The following is an 18,317-nucleotide window of genomic DNA, read 5'->3' on the forward strand; positions in this document are numbered from 1 at the left end:
CTGTAATATAGTACCGATACCATGTCAGAAAAACGGTTGACGTAGCTGCGGCCGGGCGGCTACGTGAACGAAGAGAGTAGGAGCTCTGATAACAGCACACACAGAGGGAGAGGCTTCAGGTAGACATTGCTCCTCTATACCTGTACATGGATGATAGTCGATGATGAGATAATGATCTGAATGTTAAATAGAGAACCTGTGAATAAGTGACGGTCACAGTAGAGGACCCGAACAGATACACTACACTATTCAACCGTTTGTGTGCGACAGCATTCAATTATGTAATGAAGGAAATTTAATAATGGGAGATGTAACAATAAAATACTCAGATTAATATGATTTGTTTTGTCTAGAGGCTGAAACTTTACTTTTCTGAAATAGTATCAGGGTTAGCTGGGATGAATGTTCATGGTCTCAGTAGTTGACATGGAGCATGGACGACATGTGCTGCTCATTATGTCGACTTGTTCTACTGTCATGCCAACAACAGGCTGTGCCTCTGCCGTCAAACTGGATTCATTACACCCCCCCAAGTTGAAAAACTGAAAGGCTTTACTGTTCTGAGGCTGAAACTAACATCTGGCCAGAGGGTGGTGCTCGTGAAAGGGTCATAGAAGCATTCCAATCAAAAGGGTTCATCTCTTTGGGAATATCGATCGCAATCTGACAGATATTTCATATGCAAAGTTGATATTTTGGCCGGAGGTGGTGCGAATGGGAGATGATGGAGTGTCACAATGTAAAGAAGATATCCTCTGAGAAGAATGAATGTGCTCAGTACTTGTCATGACAACCTGCCCATTAGAGTTTGACATTATACGTTTGGGTTAAAAGAACTGGTAACAGTGGGACAGCTGAAGGTAGAGCGCTTAAAGGGAAAACTGTTCTAAAAATGTTTGAATTCATCCTCTTGGAAACGTGAATATTCGGGGGAATTTCTTGGAAACCCTGCCATCTGTTTTCCAGGTACCATGCTATAGATCTTAGTTATAGAAGCTGAAGAGTTAGACCTCATGCTGGCTGCAGCGGAGAAGTCAGGTCAGAGGGTCACTGAAGCCATCAGAGTCTTCCTCTGAGGACCATGAATATGACAACTCCTCAGTAGTTCGGATATCTCACTCTGGGCCAAACGGCGGAGGGTCTCCTCTGTCCTCGCTGCCGCCAGGGCAAAGGTCATGTGGCACTAATGAGCCCTGCATGAGAACTTGTGTTAAAACCGTACGCACATTTACTTCATAAGTTCAATGACAATTCAAAACAACACACTGTATTCATCCATTTCCTAAACATTACAATAGTATCGTATTCACCATGTGCACAAATGAGGATTTTAGAATGTCTGACGGTCACAGAAGTGGACAATGAAGGTTTGTACAGTAGAGTCAACAGAGGGGGTCCCTGTCTGCCCGTCTGTCTGTCATTAACAGAGTGTTTCCGTCTGTCAGCTTGCTGAGTTGTGATTGGACGGTGGGATGATGGGTGTGCGCCTGATGTTCCGTTTTGGAGACAGTGACAGTGTCTTTGCTCTCCTGAACACGTCCGTTTCCATCCTCCTCTCCTTTGAAAGGCCACACCTGTCTCTCTCATTCTCGTCTTCTTGCTTACATCTCTCCTCCACTTGTCTGTGAGTCTGTCTCTCATGTCCGTCTCCCTCTCCCAGGTCAGAGGTCGGCCATCATCGGGCTCTTCCTGTGCTCTGCAACTTCTTATAGATGGGACGAGGTGGAGAAACACAGTTTCAGGGTGTATGGGTTGGACCCGTCTGAAACCAACCACACACACACACACACACACACACACACACACACACACACACACACACACACACACACACACACACACACACACACACACACACACACACACACACACACACACACAATTAGAGTCTGTCTAAGAAACATTAGCCGCGCCCTACAGTTATAAGAACTGAGGGCAGAGTGCAGTGTACTAAATGTGTACAACTAGGACAAGTATAGATGAATAGGTTGAGAAGAATCTGTCATCAGATATTCATTCACCGTCAGGATTGATTTCTAAGTCAAGCGTATCTGATTACACTTCTTAAACTAGTTCTACTTCAGTATGTTGTGTCTGTGGGGAGATCATGCATTTGGTCGCGTGTGCCTGTGTATCCGTCTGTCCGTCCACAGCTCGTCTGGCACACTACTGGACCCATCAGCCGTTTGCTTTTTAAAGAGTACATTCATTGATTTTCAAATGGTTGAAGGGCCACGATACCAATAACATTTTACGCCATTATCGTGGTTCAAAAACAGACATCCACAAAAAAAAGTTTGGTCTCATTTTGAACCGGAGCATCTGCAGATGAATTCTAAACCAAATATGTTACGATCCACTAAATGTAGGCTCGTTTTTGTTATTTTGTCTGCCATGTGGACTGTGAGGGAGCTGGGATAAACGTTTGAGTGAGATTCCCTCATCTTTGTTTGGGGGCACTGACCTACACTCTACGGAGAGAAGCCAGTACATCCTTGTACCGAGGTCCAAAGTGACCAGGAAGTAGGAGAATCAGAGTCATGGATATACCGAGATTATGATATAATCAGCTGTATGAGGTCTCGACAGAGTGGACATTAAAGTATACGAATGCTTGAAGGACAGGAAGACTTACTGGGTATCCTGATCTGGTAGTGGTTGAGAACAGTAAGAACCTCCACTGCCTCCGTCTTACTGTCAAACTCCAACAAGCCGGAGATGGTCTTAGAGGAGGCTGAGGGAGGGAGAAGCAACATGTCAGATTAAAAGAGCCGAATCAACAGTACTAATGCCCCGGCTTAAGTTCCGGGTCCCGAGTACCAGGGGCCTCCTGGGACAGGAGCTGAGAAACAATGTTTAAATGTATATATTATAAATGATACATTTGCATCAGGGCCTCCATGAGCACTATTGGGCCGGGGAAGTCAGAGGTTTCTGTGCACAGCTGTGATGATCAACATTATGTAGGTTGATATTGTAAGACTAGCATGAAATAATATTTATATTCGCTGTATGTTTGAATGATGACCCTACTGTTAAACCTCACTACTCCTACACAAACATTCCGAGGCCTGAGTCAGTTACAAAGTCAGTAAAACAGCTGCGATGATGGCGCTTTGTTGGCGACGGTGCCGTCTCCGTCAGCACCATGGACAGCACTACACATCAAACAAGCAGGACGAGGACAGCCTGCAGCTCATATCTCATAGCTATCACTCGATTACTCGAATACTATATATTGGCAAATACAATGAACCAGTGTTTTTGAACCAGCTAAACGTTGGGAGGACAACTCAGGAAGACAACTTACATTTAAAAGATCAGAATACTACAAATGTGGCCTACATACACTCTTCTTCTACTACTTCTAAAGGCGAGACAGTACAGTGTTTACACTGCTTCTGTGCATGTGGTGTGTTCAGGTTTTTAATGAAGACTGGGTTTCTGTGGTGTTATCGCTGTGCTGTGCACAGACTGATAACCTAGCTCTGTCCTGACTTATTGTTCATGTAGTGTCTTCTGTTGATGAGTTTCACATTCTGTTTAATAATTAATAATAACAATACATTTGATCTAATAAGCGCTTTTAGAAAAAAGCCAAAGACACTTTACAAAGAGGACAAAAGAGATAGATATTTAAAAACATACATCATAGAAATAGACAGACAAGTCAAATGGTTAGACTATAAAAACAGACCTGAAAAGGTATGTTTAGCAGTAAGGGAGTGAATCTGAGATCCGGAGGTGAGAAGCAGAAAAGGCCTCGTCACCCCAGGTTCAGTGCTCGCTGTGGGCGTGAGGAGGTGAGCAGTTGGCGATCTGAGGGCACGTGTAGCAGGGGGCCATTAGAGCAGTGCAGAGAGGTTGGAGGGGGCCATTAGAGCAGTGCAGAGAGGTTGGAGGGGGCCATTAGAGCAGTGCAGAGAGGTTGGAGGGGGCCATTAGAGCAGTGCAGAGAGGTTGGAGGGGGCCATTAAAGCAGTGCAGAGAGGTTGGAGGGGGCCATTAGAGCAGTGCAGAGAGGTTGGAGGGGGCCATTAGAGCAGTGCAGAGAGGTTGGAGGGGGCCATTAAAGCAGTGCAGAGAGGTTGGAGGGGGCCATTAAAGCAGTGCAGAGAGGTTGGAGGGGGCCATTAAAGCAGTGCGGAGAGGTTGGAGGGGGCCATTAGAGCAGTGCAGAGAGGTTGGAGGGGGCCATTAGAGCAGTGCAGAGAGGTTGGAGGGGGCCATTAGAGCAGTGCAGAGAGGTTGGAGGGGGCCATTAGAGCAGTGCAGAGAGGTTGGAGGGGGCCATTAGAGCAGTGCAGAGAGGTTGGAGGGGGCCATTAGAGCAGTGCAGAGAGGTTGGAGGGGGCCATTAAAGCAGTGCAGAGAGGTTGGAGGGGGCCATTAGAGCAGTGCAGAGAGGTTGGAGGGGGCCATTAGAGCAGTGCAGAGAGGTTGGAGGGGGCCATTAGAGCAGTGCAGAGAGGTTGGAGGGGGCCATTAGAGCAGTGCAGAGAGGTTGGAGGGGGCCATTAGAGCAGTGCAGAGAGGTTGGAGGGGGCCATTAAAGCAGTGCAGAGAGGTTGGAGGGGGCCATTAAAGCAGTGCAGAGAGGTTGGAGGGGGCCATTAGAGCAGTGCAGAGAGGTTGGAGGGGGCCATTAGAGCAGTGCAGAGAGGTTGGAGGGGGCCATTAGAGCAGTGCAGAGAGGTTGGAGGGGGCCATTAGAGCAGTGCGGAGAGGTTGGAGGGGGCCATTAGAGCAGTGCGGAGAAGTTGGAGGGGGCCATTAGAGCAGTGCAGAGAGGTTGAAGGGGGCCATTAAAGCAGTGCGGAGAGGTTGGAGGGGGCCATTAGAGCAGTGCGGAGAGGTTGGAGGGGGCCATTAGAGCAGTGCGGATAGGTTGGAGGGGGCCATTAAAGCAGTGCGGAGAGGTTGGAGGGGGCCATTAGAGCAGTGCGGATAGGTTGGATGGGGCCATTAGAGCAGTGCAGAGAGGTTGGAGGGGGCCATTAAAGCAGTGCGGAGAGGTTGGAGGGGGCCATTAGAGCAGTGCAGAGAGGTTGGAGGGGGCCATTAGAGCAGTGCAGAGAGGTTGGAGGGGGCCATTAGAGCAGTGCGGATAGGTTGGATGGGGCCATTAGAGCAGTGCAGAGAGGTTGGAGGGGGCCATTAGAGCAGTGCGGAGAGGTTGGAGGGGGCCATTAGAGCAGTGTGGAGAAGTTGGAGGGGGCCATTAGAGCAGTGCGGAGAGGTTGGAGGGGGCCATTAGAGCAGTGCGGAGAGGTTGGAGGGGGCCATTAGAGCAGTGCGGAGAGGTTGGAGGGGGCCATTAGAGCAGTGTGGAGAGGTTGGAGGGGGAGAGGTTGGAGGGGGCCATTAGAGCAGTGCGGAGAGGTTGGAGGGGGCCATTAGAGCAGTGCGGAGAGGTTGGAGGGGGCCATTAGAGCAGTGTGGAGAGGTTGGAGGGGGCCATTAGAGCAGTGCGGAGAGGTTGGAGGGGGCCATTAGAGCAGTGCGGAGAGGTTGGAGGTGGAGAGGTTGGAGGGGGCCATTAGAGCAGTGCGGAGAGGTTGGAGGGGGCCATTAGAGCAGTGCGGAGAGGTTGGAGGGGGCCATTAGAGCAGTGTGGAGAGGTTGGAGGTGGAGAGGTTGGAGGGGGCCATTAGAGCAGTGTGGAGAGGTTGGAGGGGGCCATTAGAGCAGTGCGGAGAGGTTGGAGGGGGCCATTAGAGCAGTGCGGAGAGGTTGGAGGTGGAGAGGTTGGAGGGGGCCATTAGAGCAGTGCGGAGAGGTTGGAGGGGGCCATTAGAGCAGTGTGGAGAGGTTGGAGGTGGAGAGGTTGGAGGGGGCCATTAGAGCAGTGTGGAGAGGTTGGAGGTGGAGAGGTTGGAGGGGTCCATGTTATGCAGAGTTTTGTCGGTGATGTGTGAAATGGATGCGATGTTCTGTAGGGAGTCAGCGGAGGTCCTGGAGGACAGAGGTGGTGTGTTCTCTGGAGCTAGTGTGTGTCAGCATCTGGGCAGCTGACTTTTGAACGTAATGAAGCCTTTTGAGGAGTTTGGAGTGAAGAACAAAAAGAAGGCTACTGCAGTAGTCGAGCCTCGAGGTGATGAACGAGTGGATGAGGAAACGCAACAGAAAAGGAGAGGGATGAGCGGATGCCGGCAATGTTTTTGAGATGAAAACAGGCTGTTTTGACAAAGTGGTTGATGTGGGATTCAAATGAAAGGATTGATACAAAAATGACTCCAAGGTTGCAGATGTTGGAGGAAGGGGAGACAGCGGAGCCATCGATGGAGAAGCAGTTGGTGTGTTTGGTGTTTTGGGCCGATGATGATGATGATGACTTCAGATTTCTTGCAGTTTTGGTCATCAACAGTAATATAAATATAACAATATATTGTTATATCTATCATGGTGACACAGTGGGGTAGGAGCAGTCAAATGAATCATTTTCACAGGCTACAAAAGTCCTCTATGAGCTCTGACAAGAACCTGATAAAACATCTCACATTGAAGTTCTACTTACGTTTGGCATCAAACATCTTGAATTTGACGAAGCCAGGCACGTCATGCTCCGTACACAGCTGCCAAAACACACACAGCAGCTAATATGTGAGAAGGCTCCATCACATGAAAGACATTTAGACTTATAAATATTACCATGCTCATTTCATTAACCATGAACCTGCATGAACTATAAAATGTGTAAATGTGATAAATGTCCGTGTCTTGTATGTGTCCATTCATTCGTTCGTCTTTTCTCTCTCCTTGCTCCACCTCTGCTGTGGTTCACACCCAGCTCCTCCCTCCAGTCTTTCATGTTGGTCCATCCAGACTTGGACTGCACTGCTCTCCACATATATATATAAACTATGAGTGTTAGCAGAAATACTAGGTTTGTATGCAACAACATAACATTTATGGAGGCATGTGCATTTCTAACACAATTTACAATAAACTGCTAATACGCAAGTCAAATTGAATATGGAAGTAACAATGCATCCATTCTTTATATATCAGCATGTATCTATGGAAATGGACTGCTTTGCTTTATGTACTTATATGTACATATATGTGATTCATATATGTACATATATGTACATATAAGTACATATATGTACTTATATGTACATATATGTACATATATGAATCACATGAACATCATGCTGTATTGAAGAAGACTTGAAACTGGAGATTGAGACAACTCTGCCAGAGACGGGGAAGTACTTTACAGTCCAGCAGACGGGGGGCCGTACCTTCAGTAAATGCTCCTGTGATATGCACGGAGGGACGTTGTAGTAGTGCAGCACTGCAGACGGAGGCTGGATGATGTTTTTGGAGGCCTGTCCGGCGCTGCTGAAGCGGTTGTTCCTCGTCATGGCAAAGTCCTTGTAGCTGCTGCTGCCGTCCTCTAACTCGAACACCTGGCTGGGGATCACTGCGTGCTGCTTCGACACACTGCACACAACACCACGGTCACCTGATCCACTCATGCACGGCTACGTGTTCTACAGAACACAGCCTGAATACCATCAACACACTGACAACATGTCAGGTCTGAATGCAGTCGTGACATCGTTTCACATCCAAAGCAGTTGAAAAGAATCAAATGTTGAGACTGTTGGCCTTAAAGCTCCACCCACAGGCCACGGGCAGGGACCTCATCTACTGCTCAAGCATCCCAACCAGGGCTGCACCATTATGGCCAAAAGCATAATCACCATCATTTTGAGGGCTGTGGCGTCACTGCCAAGATGGTGACGGCCAGAGAAGCCCACTATGAGCTTCACAACGGCTCCCAGAAACCTCTGGGTCACGGAGACTACGTCCTCTGATATCAGCTTGATAGTTTATACATAGTTTCTCAAATTATTTGTTTGGTTGACATCAAAGGGATCAAGAACATTTTGATTGTCCCATTGTTTCATTAAATGTATTATTACACTGTGACTTCACCTGTTGGTTTGTGGACTGGTTAAAGCCTTGAGTTTGGTATTTGGCTGTTGCCATCTTGTTTTCTGGCCGTCGCCATCTTGTTTGTTTGCAACCAGAAGTGACACTAAAGGGCGGAGTTAATTACGACTGAACGCTGAATAAGACATTTTTATGCATACAAATGTTGCAATTAACTTTGATGAAGTGAAAACATGCTGTGAAAGGGTTAAAGGACGGACAACTACCAGACAGGACAACACAGTGGTAGAGACCTGTCAATCACAGTAGCCCCGCCCTAAAGCATCCCCTGCTTTATGGTCTGTGTGACTCTAAATGGACCATAATGTACTAAGTGAACATCATGCTGTATTGAAGAAGACTTGAAACTAGAGATTGAGACCATAAACTCACGTTTACAATGTTTACTGAGGGAATAAATCAAGAGAGAAGTAGAGTCATTTTCTCATAGACTTCTATACAACCAGAGGAGTCGCCCCCTGGTGGACACTAGAGAGAATGCAGGTTTAGGAAACATCAGCATTAGCTTCACTTTTCTGAACCGGATTTTGTCACTTGATCCACAAACACTAAAGTATTTGTTTTTATCATCTCAAATGTTTCTGTTTTATAAGAATAATCTTTGGCTTTTTGGATTGTTAGATAAATATCTGAAAACGTCACCTCCGACTCTGGGAACTTGTGACTTGGCATCTACTATCTACTAGTATTGTTTTCCACATTTCAAAAGGCAAAACAACGAGTTGAAAAGACTAATGAGGAGATGAGTGAACCTATAGAGCTGCAGGTCCTTCTATGCATATATTAGACTATTTCTAACACGGACTGAGATAGATGTGAAACATTTTGGATGTATCATTTAGGACATTTACATTTGACAGACATGATAAGAAACCTATAAGTAATGACAATAATAAAGTGTGTGTGGGTTGATCTACTTCTCACCAGACATTGAGTCTCTTGCCGAACACCTTGATGCTGTTGAGGTGTGTGATGGCTCTGTCCACAGCATACTCATCTCCCATCTCAACCAACGCTGTGCCAGGAACACTCTTCATAAACTTCACCTGAAAGTACACACACACACACACAATAGAAAGGATAGGTTCACAACTCTTCGAGTGTATCTTAGAACAATAGCCGGTGGAGACTGAAACAGGTTTGGCTCGCTATAATCACTCTTTCATTCCGGATATTAACGAGATCACAATGTTAGTGACGTGGACAAAAACCTAATCACCCAAACAGCCGTGGTTGGTGTGACACCATCGTTACAACAGTTTCTTTGTTTCTATAATAGACATTATGAAACAGCGAGCCATCAAAGACCCCCTTTAAGAACTTCAAACACACCTACCTTCTCAATGTTGCCGTAGAGGCAGAAGAGGTTGAAGATGCGGGTGCAGTTCATCTTGGATGAATGGAGGCCGCTAACCATGGCAACAGAGCTGGCGGTCTGGGCAGAGTATGAGGAGGAGGACTGGGGCAGTGGATAGGACACCATGTCTGGAACATCTGCTGAGGTCAGCTTGTACCTGCTGTTGCCAGGCAGAGGCAGCAGGGGGCAGGGTGAACCTGAGGAGGCAGAGACGGTAGGAGCTGAGATGCTAACAGCTAGGTAAATATAGCAAAGATAGCGTACTCTTAAAGTGATATTGATATTTTTGGTGGTGGCGGTTTAAAGTCAGTACAAGCTTTCTGTGTTCTGACCGTTATCTACTGTAGACATCACACTGACTATGAATAATGACCTCATACAAACCCACTTCAAAAACATGCAAACGATCTCTTTGCATCAATGAGCGTGGCAGGGATCTGTTTCCCAATGCAGGTGCACCCACTGCTGCACCTCTGACCATTACACGCCGGGCAGACTCCACCGATGCTAAGTGAATGTGTGTGTAGGTGAGGAAGTGTCACGTTTCACCTCAGCGGTATGAGGATCTGTCGAGGAAGTAGCAGCCTTGTGTTCGGCAGCAGATTCAGTTACCGGTTTCATTCTAGGTGTCTTACCGTAGCCGTTATCACTGTAGGACGATGGGTGTTCTCCTAAAATGGCCTGTCTCTGCCTTCCCTTTCCACGGTCTGAAACACACACACACACGTTATTAGATCGTGTGCAGCGCCTACATTCATTTTCTTCAAAACAATGGGCTCATAGATGTAGATATTGCATTTAATAATTCAGAAGACTCCACAGTAAAAGTGGAAGAGCTATTTATCCAGAACAAGGCCACTTCAGTGTCTCCTTTGTGACACCACAGAGGGCCAGCAGCTGGAGAGCTAAAAGGAACTCTAGCAGCTGGATAACTCTTTTCTGTTTGACTAACCTGTCTGATAGTCTGACTCATAGGTTGAATATAAAATGATTGGCATGAGGCTCCCCCAAAAGTGAAGCCAACACATCTCGATCGCCCCCTGGTGGCTGGCTGCAGTATACGTGATAAACCCCACCCCCTTCACATGGGCCAAACTATCAAGTACACATCAAATACATTCTCCCCAAAGATGGTTTCGGTCATTTTGAGTAGATCTTAAATAACTGATTGTCTGTTTCAAACAGACATAAACTAACTAGCTTAGCATCGTTTCCACTGACAGTAAGGTTAGCCAGCACTGTGGACTGTCGTGTGCGTTCATATCAGTGTCAGCACTTTGACAGAACATGCATCAGTTTGATCCTTCATGTATTTATAGAGATATTATCATTATCATCAGGAATCAAGCTGTGGCTGGGCTTGGTTTAAGATGGCAGCGGCCATATATGGCATATTTTGGCTTCACTTTTACACAGGAGGGAAGCCTATATACAGTTTCTTGACCCATTGACTAATCTTTACCGATGTTGATATGTTCCCAGATCTCAGCAATTAGCTTGGTTATTACAATTTTCCGTGTTATTATTAGAAATGGCACACAAAACAAGACAGAAGTTGTAAAACAATATATTTCGGCATATCCTTAAATAAACATCGCCAAAAGGTTACACACAGCAGCACAACGCCACAAGATCATGTTTGAGGTGGAATCTGGAGGGTGAGCTGATATTGTAGCACTAAGTGGTCGTGGGAGCTGTCAGTTATTAGTCAGGCATGAAAAATGAATACTAATAGAGCATTCCTCGAAACCATCTTGTTAACAGTGATCCGATTATTGTGAAACATTTCCGGGTTTTGAGCGCACAGCACAGTTGGCGCATCGTGGCCCGAGGTACAACGTGAATCAGCAGCACCTTGCTCTTGTGCAGCACGCATCTCTATCCAGAACTGTAGTGGGGAGTTCCAGCTTCACACCACTTTGGTCTTATTTTTATGGCTTTGTCATTTCTAGCCATCCTGGCAATCCATTTTTTGACATTTCCGAGGGCCTCTGCAACAAGTCCATTCGTCTTTCTTGTCCAGCCATGTACTCCAGCTCCTCCTGGGGATCCCAAGACATTCCCAGGCCAGATGGGATAGGCCAAGGACACTGATCTCTTCTGCTCATGTCCACAATGTCCTTCATTTGGTCACGACTCAAACCTTACGACCATGAGGCTTGGAACCTAGATTGACTGCTAAGTGAGAGCTTCACCTTCAGGCTCCACTCAATAGTCCAGTACAATGGCCACATTACAGCTGAAGCCACACCAATCCATCTGTTGATATTATGTAGCATCTTACTCTCACTTGTGAAGACCTTTTGCTCATTGCGCAGCAACTGAGGACCCCCTTGTCCAGCAGAATAATAGCAATAATAATAATAATAATAATAATAATAATACTCTATTCGTGAGGCGCTTAAAAAAGGTACTAAAAGGCACCTGATATTGTAAAACCAGCAACAGAAACAGTAGAAGCAATAGCGAAACAATATTAGGGCCTGCGTTCACATCGCATCTTGACAACATATCACCACTCTAACCTCTTGTATGGTAGATTAGTGTTGCTCCTTTGCTTTTATATTATCTATTTGGGCTATCATTTATTGTTTGACAATGTTTTTTAACTATGAGCACAAGTCAGGGGATATGTCCTTCATACTTTGTATGAACGAGCTTGTCAAAAGTCAGTCTGACAGCCGTACCGTTGAAGCAAGGCCAGACGTACAGCGTTGAAAGCGCAACACTCGCAGACAACACTCAGTATCCGCCCGGATGATATGCTCCCACTAATAATCTCAGGTAATCTCAGGAACACGGGTACCAGGTAATCTCAGGAACACGGGTACCAGGTAATCTCAGGAACACGGGTACCAGGTAATCTCAGGAACACGGGTACCAGGTAATCTCAGGAACATGGGTACCAGGTAATCTCAGGAACACGGGTACCAGGTAATCTCAGGAACATGGGTACCAGGTAATCTCAGGAACATGGGTACCAGGTGCTCTGTCAGCCCAAGTGAACGTCCCTTTCAGTTACCAATGGCCCAAGAGAAGAGCAAACAAGCTACAAGCACCAGTGCGGGGGACTTGGAGGTCCTGACGCTTCACATTCAGCTGCAAACCGACCCTGTATGTGGAGGTCACAGAAAGGGCTATGCTATTGCATTGTGTGTACTAAACAGAATCCTGGCAGAGCCCTGTGGCTTTTGTAAATTATGTTTTCACCTTGCTAATAGCTGAGATCTGTGACACAACAACTTGCCCAAATCTCTGCCACACTGCATCCCAAAAACAGAAGCCTTGGAGCGCACCAAATCTGAACCATTTAAAACATCATCCAAGTATACCAGTGAAGGGATGGTAACAGCGGATGATGATGCTACAGGAGAGATTCGAGACGTTCTTATGGATGCTTTCATAATCTGATTACTTGTCACTTTAAAATCCATTATAAGAGCTGTGAATCCAGCTTGCACGCTCCATGATTTTAAATTACATTCATTTCTATAAACCACACTCATGAGTAATTATTCCACACCCCAGAAATATAATAAATTCAATCGACTTCATGGTAATGAATGTAATGATGGAGGTGACTAGATAAGAAATAAACAACTTCAAGGTGGATTTATTCAGAGAGAGGCAGGTTTAGCGATACAGAGGTCATGTGATCAGAGATATTAAAGAGACAGTACCTGTGAAGCATCAAGTTCTCTTTTTTCTCCCTCAGCACGAATGAACATCACCTGCATTACATTATCATCATAATGATAAAAACATCACCATTATAACTGTGGCTGTCAAACACATTGAATTATTGTGTCTCATCAACAACACAGTGAAAGCATCACATTCTGTAGTATATACAGTAGACTACATACAAGCCACACAGCACATTAGAGGCACATTGAAAAGACAGACTCTTTGTCTGATAGGAAAAGGGAGAAGTATGCCCCCCCCACCCCTGAATCTTCTGTGCAATAATTCATACATTATTGTGAGTTTAATTTATATTTATTATAGTTCATAGTCTGTATTTATTTAACTTGTTTATTTCTATAAAGTATCTCTTTTCTAATCTTCTGACCAATCAAAGCTCTTCAACACTACATGTCATCATTCACCCATACATACACTGATGGCAGGGGCTACCATGCAAGGTGCCACCTGCTCATCAACTAACATTCACACACTGCAGGCACAGCTACGGGAGCAATTTGGGGTGTCTTCTTGCCCAAGGACACATCGGCATGGACTAGTGGAGCCGGGGATCGAACCGCCAGGTACAAGCACATACACACCCACTTCAACTCACAGCAATTTGGAGGAGAGATGCTAGAGCAGAGAAAGTGAGAAGGCCAGGAGAAAATCTAGACAGCAGGATGCCATCTACAATGAGCTCAGTACATTCAAAGAGACACAAACAGCTACAGTAATGTGTCAGCCCACCAAGAGCAGACACCATCATTAGACGTTCAACTCCTCAGTTATACATCACAACGTTTCATAAGGATACATGAGTAACCGGGTAAACCGCACCGATGCAAAACAGAAGCTGATTAACCACATTATGTCATATTTAGTGTTGGGAACATACTGAGTGTATGGAACGACATGGACACAGCTCTAGAATGCGTATGCTGAGGTTTCTATGGACGCTTTGATACTTCTGTAAAACCATTGTAACTGTGGGGAAAGCAAACTGACCATAATGCCCACTGTCCTCAGGGAAGAAGCAAACTGGACACAGAGTGGTACGAAGGATAGTTGAGCTGCTTCTGAACGTTATAGAATTCAAAATCTAGACCATGAATATGGGGACCGTCAGACATTTAGTGTTGGAGATGTTCAGAATCTTAAATATGCAAAAAAAGCCCACCAGCTATATTTACTACAGAAGGATCTGACAAAGCATTGAATACAAGTGTTACCATCCCGCACTGATCCAGGACCTGATCTTACCGACACGCATTCCCGAGAGTCTGCAGTGACTCCTTTATTTTCTGTTCTTTATACATGTACCTGTAGTCAGCAGCTGCATTTTGCAATGCACAGCATGGGTACCTTAATTCATCATTGAAATCTTCTGACTCGGCAAGCATCTAATTGACCGTCTCTACTTGACACTGGTGAGCAGACACTGCTACCTGTGACGGTCCCCTGGCTTGTTTATTTGTAGCTGTGTTTTTTTCTTTAATGCAACAGGTACCTGGAGGAGTTTGTCGCACCTGCTGTCCTGCTATAAAGCTCCACCTTTTTGGCCATTAGACACTCTTCCCTCCCATTCATTATCGTTTTGTTCTCATCAGGGGACAAACTCCAGTTCTGACAAGTGAGGCCAGCAGGGGGCGACTCCTCTGGTTGTATAGAAGTCTATGAGAAAATGACTCTACTTCTCTCTTGATTTATTACCTCAGTAAACATTGTAAACATGAGTTTATGTCTCAATCTCTAGTTTCAAGTCTTCTTCAATACAGCATGATGTTCATTTAGTACATTATGGTCCATTTAGACACAGGTAACCAGTGAAGAGCAGAAATGATTGGTGATGTGTTTTGCCTACTGACACCAGAATGAAGTGCGTTGCAATTAATAAAAGCATGGATGACCTTTTCTAAATCTGCTGATGAAAGGAACGACCTGATCTTGCTTAAATGTCTCAGTTGGAAAAAGCAGGACTGCACCACTTTATTCACCAGAGCATCAAAAGACACTCACAAAGTGCCTCAGTTCCACTGCATGATTCTACCTGATCTCACTCGGCTCCCTTTTGGTTTCATCTTCATGAGACACTGGCCGAATGCTTTAACAGGAAACCAAACAAAGGAACGTCTGCACGTTGTGAAGTGCAGGGTTGCCATTTTAAAACAAATCTGGGTCAAGTAAATAAAAAAAACTTGCAACTGCTGTTGAAGGTAGTGGCTTGGTTGGATTTAGCTGGTTTGTGCAGAATGTTCTGTGTCGTGCTGGTGACGATTCTCGACCAATCACCATACTTGCTGAAGAGATTTGCAAATAAGTCAACAGTAATTATTCCATAATGTAAAGAGTGCAACTTAATATTGCAAAACCTCAGAACCTTCACTCTGCCAGAGACGGGGAAGTACTTTACAGTCCAGCAGACGGGGGGCCGTACCTTCAGTACACACACACACACACACACGCAGTGTAAACTACTCTGTTCATTCTATCTAATATATCTCTACGTGCAGCGTTTGCACAAAAGAGGACGTCCTTTTAAATGTGGGCAATTAAAAAAAAAGTGAAATAGCATGTTGAGTATCAATTCAAAATCACATGTTGACGATGGCTCTTGTTATACAGTTATTCACAGTATTGAGACGTTGTCATTGTCACTAAAGGTCTCATGAGAACGTGATCCTGTGATATCACTAATCCAGATGAAGTGAGCTGTCTGTACTGTAGACTCGCATAGCAACACGTCTGGTCCACAATGTTGAGCTTTGAGCCAGAAGGATCACATTTGTCACATCTTGCAGTGAAAACAAACAAAGGCAGTTTAGAGCATGCTGCACATGTTCACCTGTGTGGTGGAAGACCTGCATGACGGTCACAAAAGAACCACTGAGAGTCTAATCTGGAGGCTGTGAAGGGCTTTAAGGCACTGTGTGCACCAGACGTCAGGCCATGCGAGACTACTTCTCCAGAAAGAAGAACAAGTGTGGAGCAGACAGGAGGAAGGAGGTGCTACTGGAGTCCTGCAGAGAGAGCTGGGGCTGAGGCCTCCTGGGCATGTTGAAGCAGCAGCTGCATGGCGGTCAGCAGGAGTGAGCGCCACCTCTGTCTTTTGTTGCAGAAGTGAAGATTGGAAGAAAGCTGCAGTGCATGGTCAGCCTGACGTCCGTCCGTCCCTCTCTCTGTTCTCTCTCTCTCTCCTCATGGTGAGCGGAGGTGCGGGCTTGTGAGAAGCCGGTGATTGGCTGGTGTGAGAGTGTTGAGATTGGAGATGGAGAGACAGGAGTCGGAGGAGTCTTGGTGTGATGGAGGTCTACGGTCTATGACTACACTCTGAGTCCATTATGACTGAGGATCTGGACGGTTTCACAAGTGACTGACCATTTTCATCTGTTGGTGTAACGCGGATCAAGGACGGCTGCAGTGGAGGGAGACGTAGCACTACAGAGAACCTGATCCTACCTTCCACATCACAGGATCTCCCATGTTGTAAAAGACAAGGGTCACCCCAAACGGTCCCGTTGTCACAGTCTGCCTTCAGTGTCAGTAGGAGATAGAGAGAAAGAAGAGGAAGTCTTACCTCGTCTGACCAGGTATGGTTTGGTGTAGTCCCAGCTCTCGTTGTCGTTCTTAATCACGTTCAGACGGGTTGGCTGTTGGTAGAAAGGTGGAAGAATGAATCAGGATCCAGTTCAATGTCTCACAGAGATACAGGAGCTGCATTCACGATATACATTAATAACATCATCTCTGCAAGATACTATTTCATGCAGATGACACAATTCTCTCTCTGCATGAACTCATTCTTTAGAGAATGCAACCAGTGCTCCAAACCATCCAGAGTCAGAGATGAGAAGCTGTTGAATGCTACAAATATGTAGGTGTGTGTGTTTATTCCTCCATTGTTCAATATATCCTCCGTCTGTTGTATTATAGTGATATTGTACATACAGTAATTACTATTTATTTTGTCATTAAAGTACTGGTGGTCTGATTTCCATAACAACTCAGACAGAAATGAAAGGTAATCAGCAGAGAGAGAGAGCGAGAGAGCGAGAGAGAGAGAGAGCGAGAGAGAGAGAGAGAGAGAGAGAGATTTGGTTTTGAAGCACAAATTCTCAAATCACTAAATGTGGGATTTTACCACTAAGAAGAACACTATCACGGTGAAACCATTCCTCATGTGGGCCTGGTGCGTCTGGTACTAACTCTAAAGTGGGCCGTGGCATGTTGCTATCAGAGTATGGAGAACAGGTTGGAGAAACTGGAAAAAGACCTGAAACTATTCATGCTGTTGTTTACGTGTCTTGATTATTGTAACGCTCTTTACTGGGCGTTCCTAGGAGCCTCCAAGGTGGTTTTTGTGACTTACTGAAGCTGATATCAACCTCACAGGATGACTTGTGACTGCTGATGCGTTCCCTGTCTCTTACCCGTGCATATTCAATCTTCAGCGTACAACAACCAGCGTAGATGTCAGCTCCGTTCAAAGCAGCTTTGGCCTTCTGAGCACACTGAACTGACTCAAACCTGAAGGAGTGGGGCTAAGGAGAAGGCTCGGTACATTCTGACATACAGGTACACACAGACACACACACGCAGTCAGGATACTCCACCATGGCCTGGATTCCATTTCGTTTGAAGATGACGATCCTCAGCACGCTGCCGATGGGGTTACACACTGTGTACAGGACATCCTGGACCCAAGAGGAGGAAAGAAAGAGAGAAATGTGACAGTCAACACAATCTGTACACTTCTAGAGCTGCAGTGTGTGTTGACCTGCACAAAGCGCAGACCTCAGCGTTTCATACATACCATCAAGATGCTGTAGTTGCTAAGAGAGAAATAGAACTTCCTGCTGGAGCAGCTTCTGGTCGTTTTTAGGCTTCTGGTAAATTCTCTTGTTTTTTAAACTCAGAAACTCATATTCTAGAAAGAGTATCTTTGGTTGCAGCTGTTTGTTTGACACTCAGTAAATCAATGATCACTCTGTCAGATGATGCAAACAGACATCTCAACACTCGTTCATCCGTCGCTGCCTGCAGAGAGGTTGAAAAGCCCCGTTTCCCTCACAGAGAGATGCTTGTGCTACAGACCACATTGACTGTGCTTTGACAGGCACATCGCACACTGAGCAGAAAGTCCTTGGCAGTCTTCTGGAGTGAGAGACGCAGAAAGAGACAGACGTCCTCATGGTGAGGAATGAAAGACGAAGACAAACCTCAGAGGAACGAGACACGTGATGCTTTTAAGGGACGCTTATTAAATCTAGTTTGTCTGACGGGCAGAGAATGACAAACAAACAGACAGCTT

At 45.7% G+C, this 18,317-nt stretch overlaps 1 protein-coding gene across 1 annotated transcript in view; it reads right to left on the reverse strand.

The window, feature by feature from the left end:
• Positions 1–1,245: 1,245 nt before the first annotated feature.
• LOC306785954 (heterogeneous nuclear ribonucleoprotein L-like) overlaps positions 1,246–18,317 on the reverse strand; it is a 50,571-nt gene continuing 33,499 nt past the window's right edge. Inside the window, exons 5-14 of the mRNA XM_079280552.1 lie at positions 17,615–17,700; positions 17,437–17,533; positions 16,584–16,656; positions 9,958–10,029; positions 9,302–9,519; positions 8,890–9,011; positions 7,248–7,449; positions 6,518–6,575; positions 2,636–2,734; positions 1,246–1,762 (exon numbers count right to left, since the gene is read on the reverse strand). Coding sequence (XP_079136678.1) covers positions 1,707–1,762; positions 2,636–2,734; positions 6,518–6,575; positions 7,248–7,449; positions 8,890–9,011; positions 9,302–9,519; positions 9,958–10,029; positions 16,584–16,656; positions 17,437–17,533; positions 17,615–17,700 — 1,083 coding nt within the window. The 3' untranslated portion in view covers positions 1,246–1,706. The remainder of the gene's footprint in view (positions 1,763–2,635; positions 2,735–6,517; positions 6,576–7,247; positions 7,450–8,889; positions 9,012–9,301; positions 9,520–9,957; positions 10,030–16,583; positions 16,657–17,436; positions 17,534–17,614; positions 17,701–18,317) is intronic.

This window comes from Melanostigma gelatinosum (genome assembly GCF_949748355.1).
Source record: "Melanostigma gelatinosum genome assembly, chromosome: 12".
NCBI lineage: Eukaryota > Metazoa > Chordata > Actinopteri > Perciformes > Zoarcidae > Melanostigma > Melanostigma gelatinosum.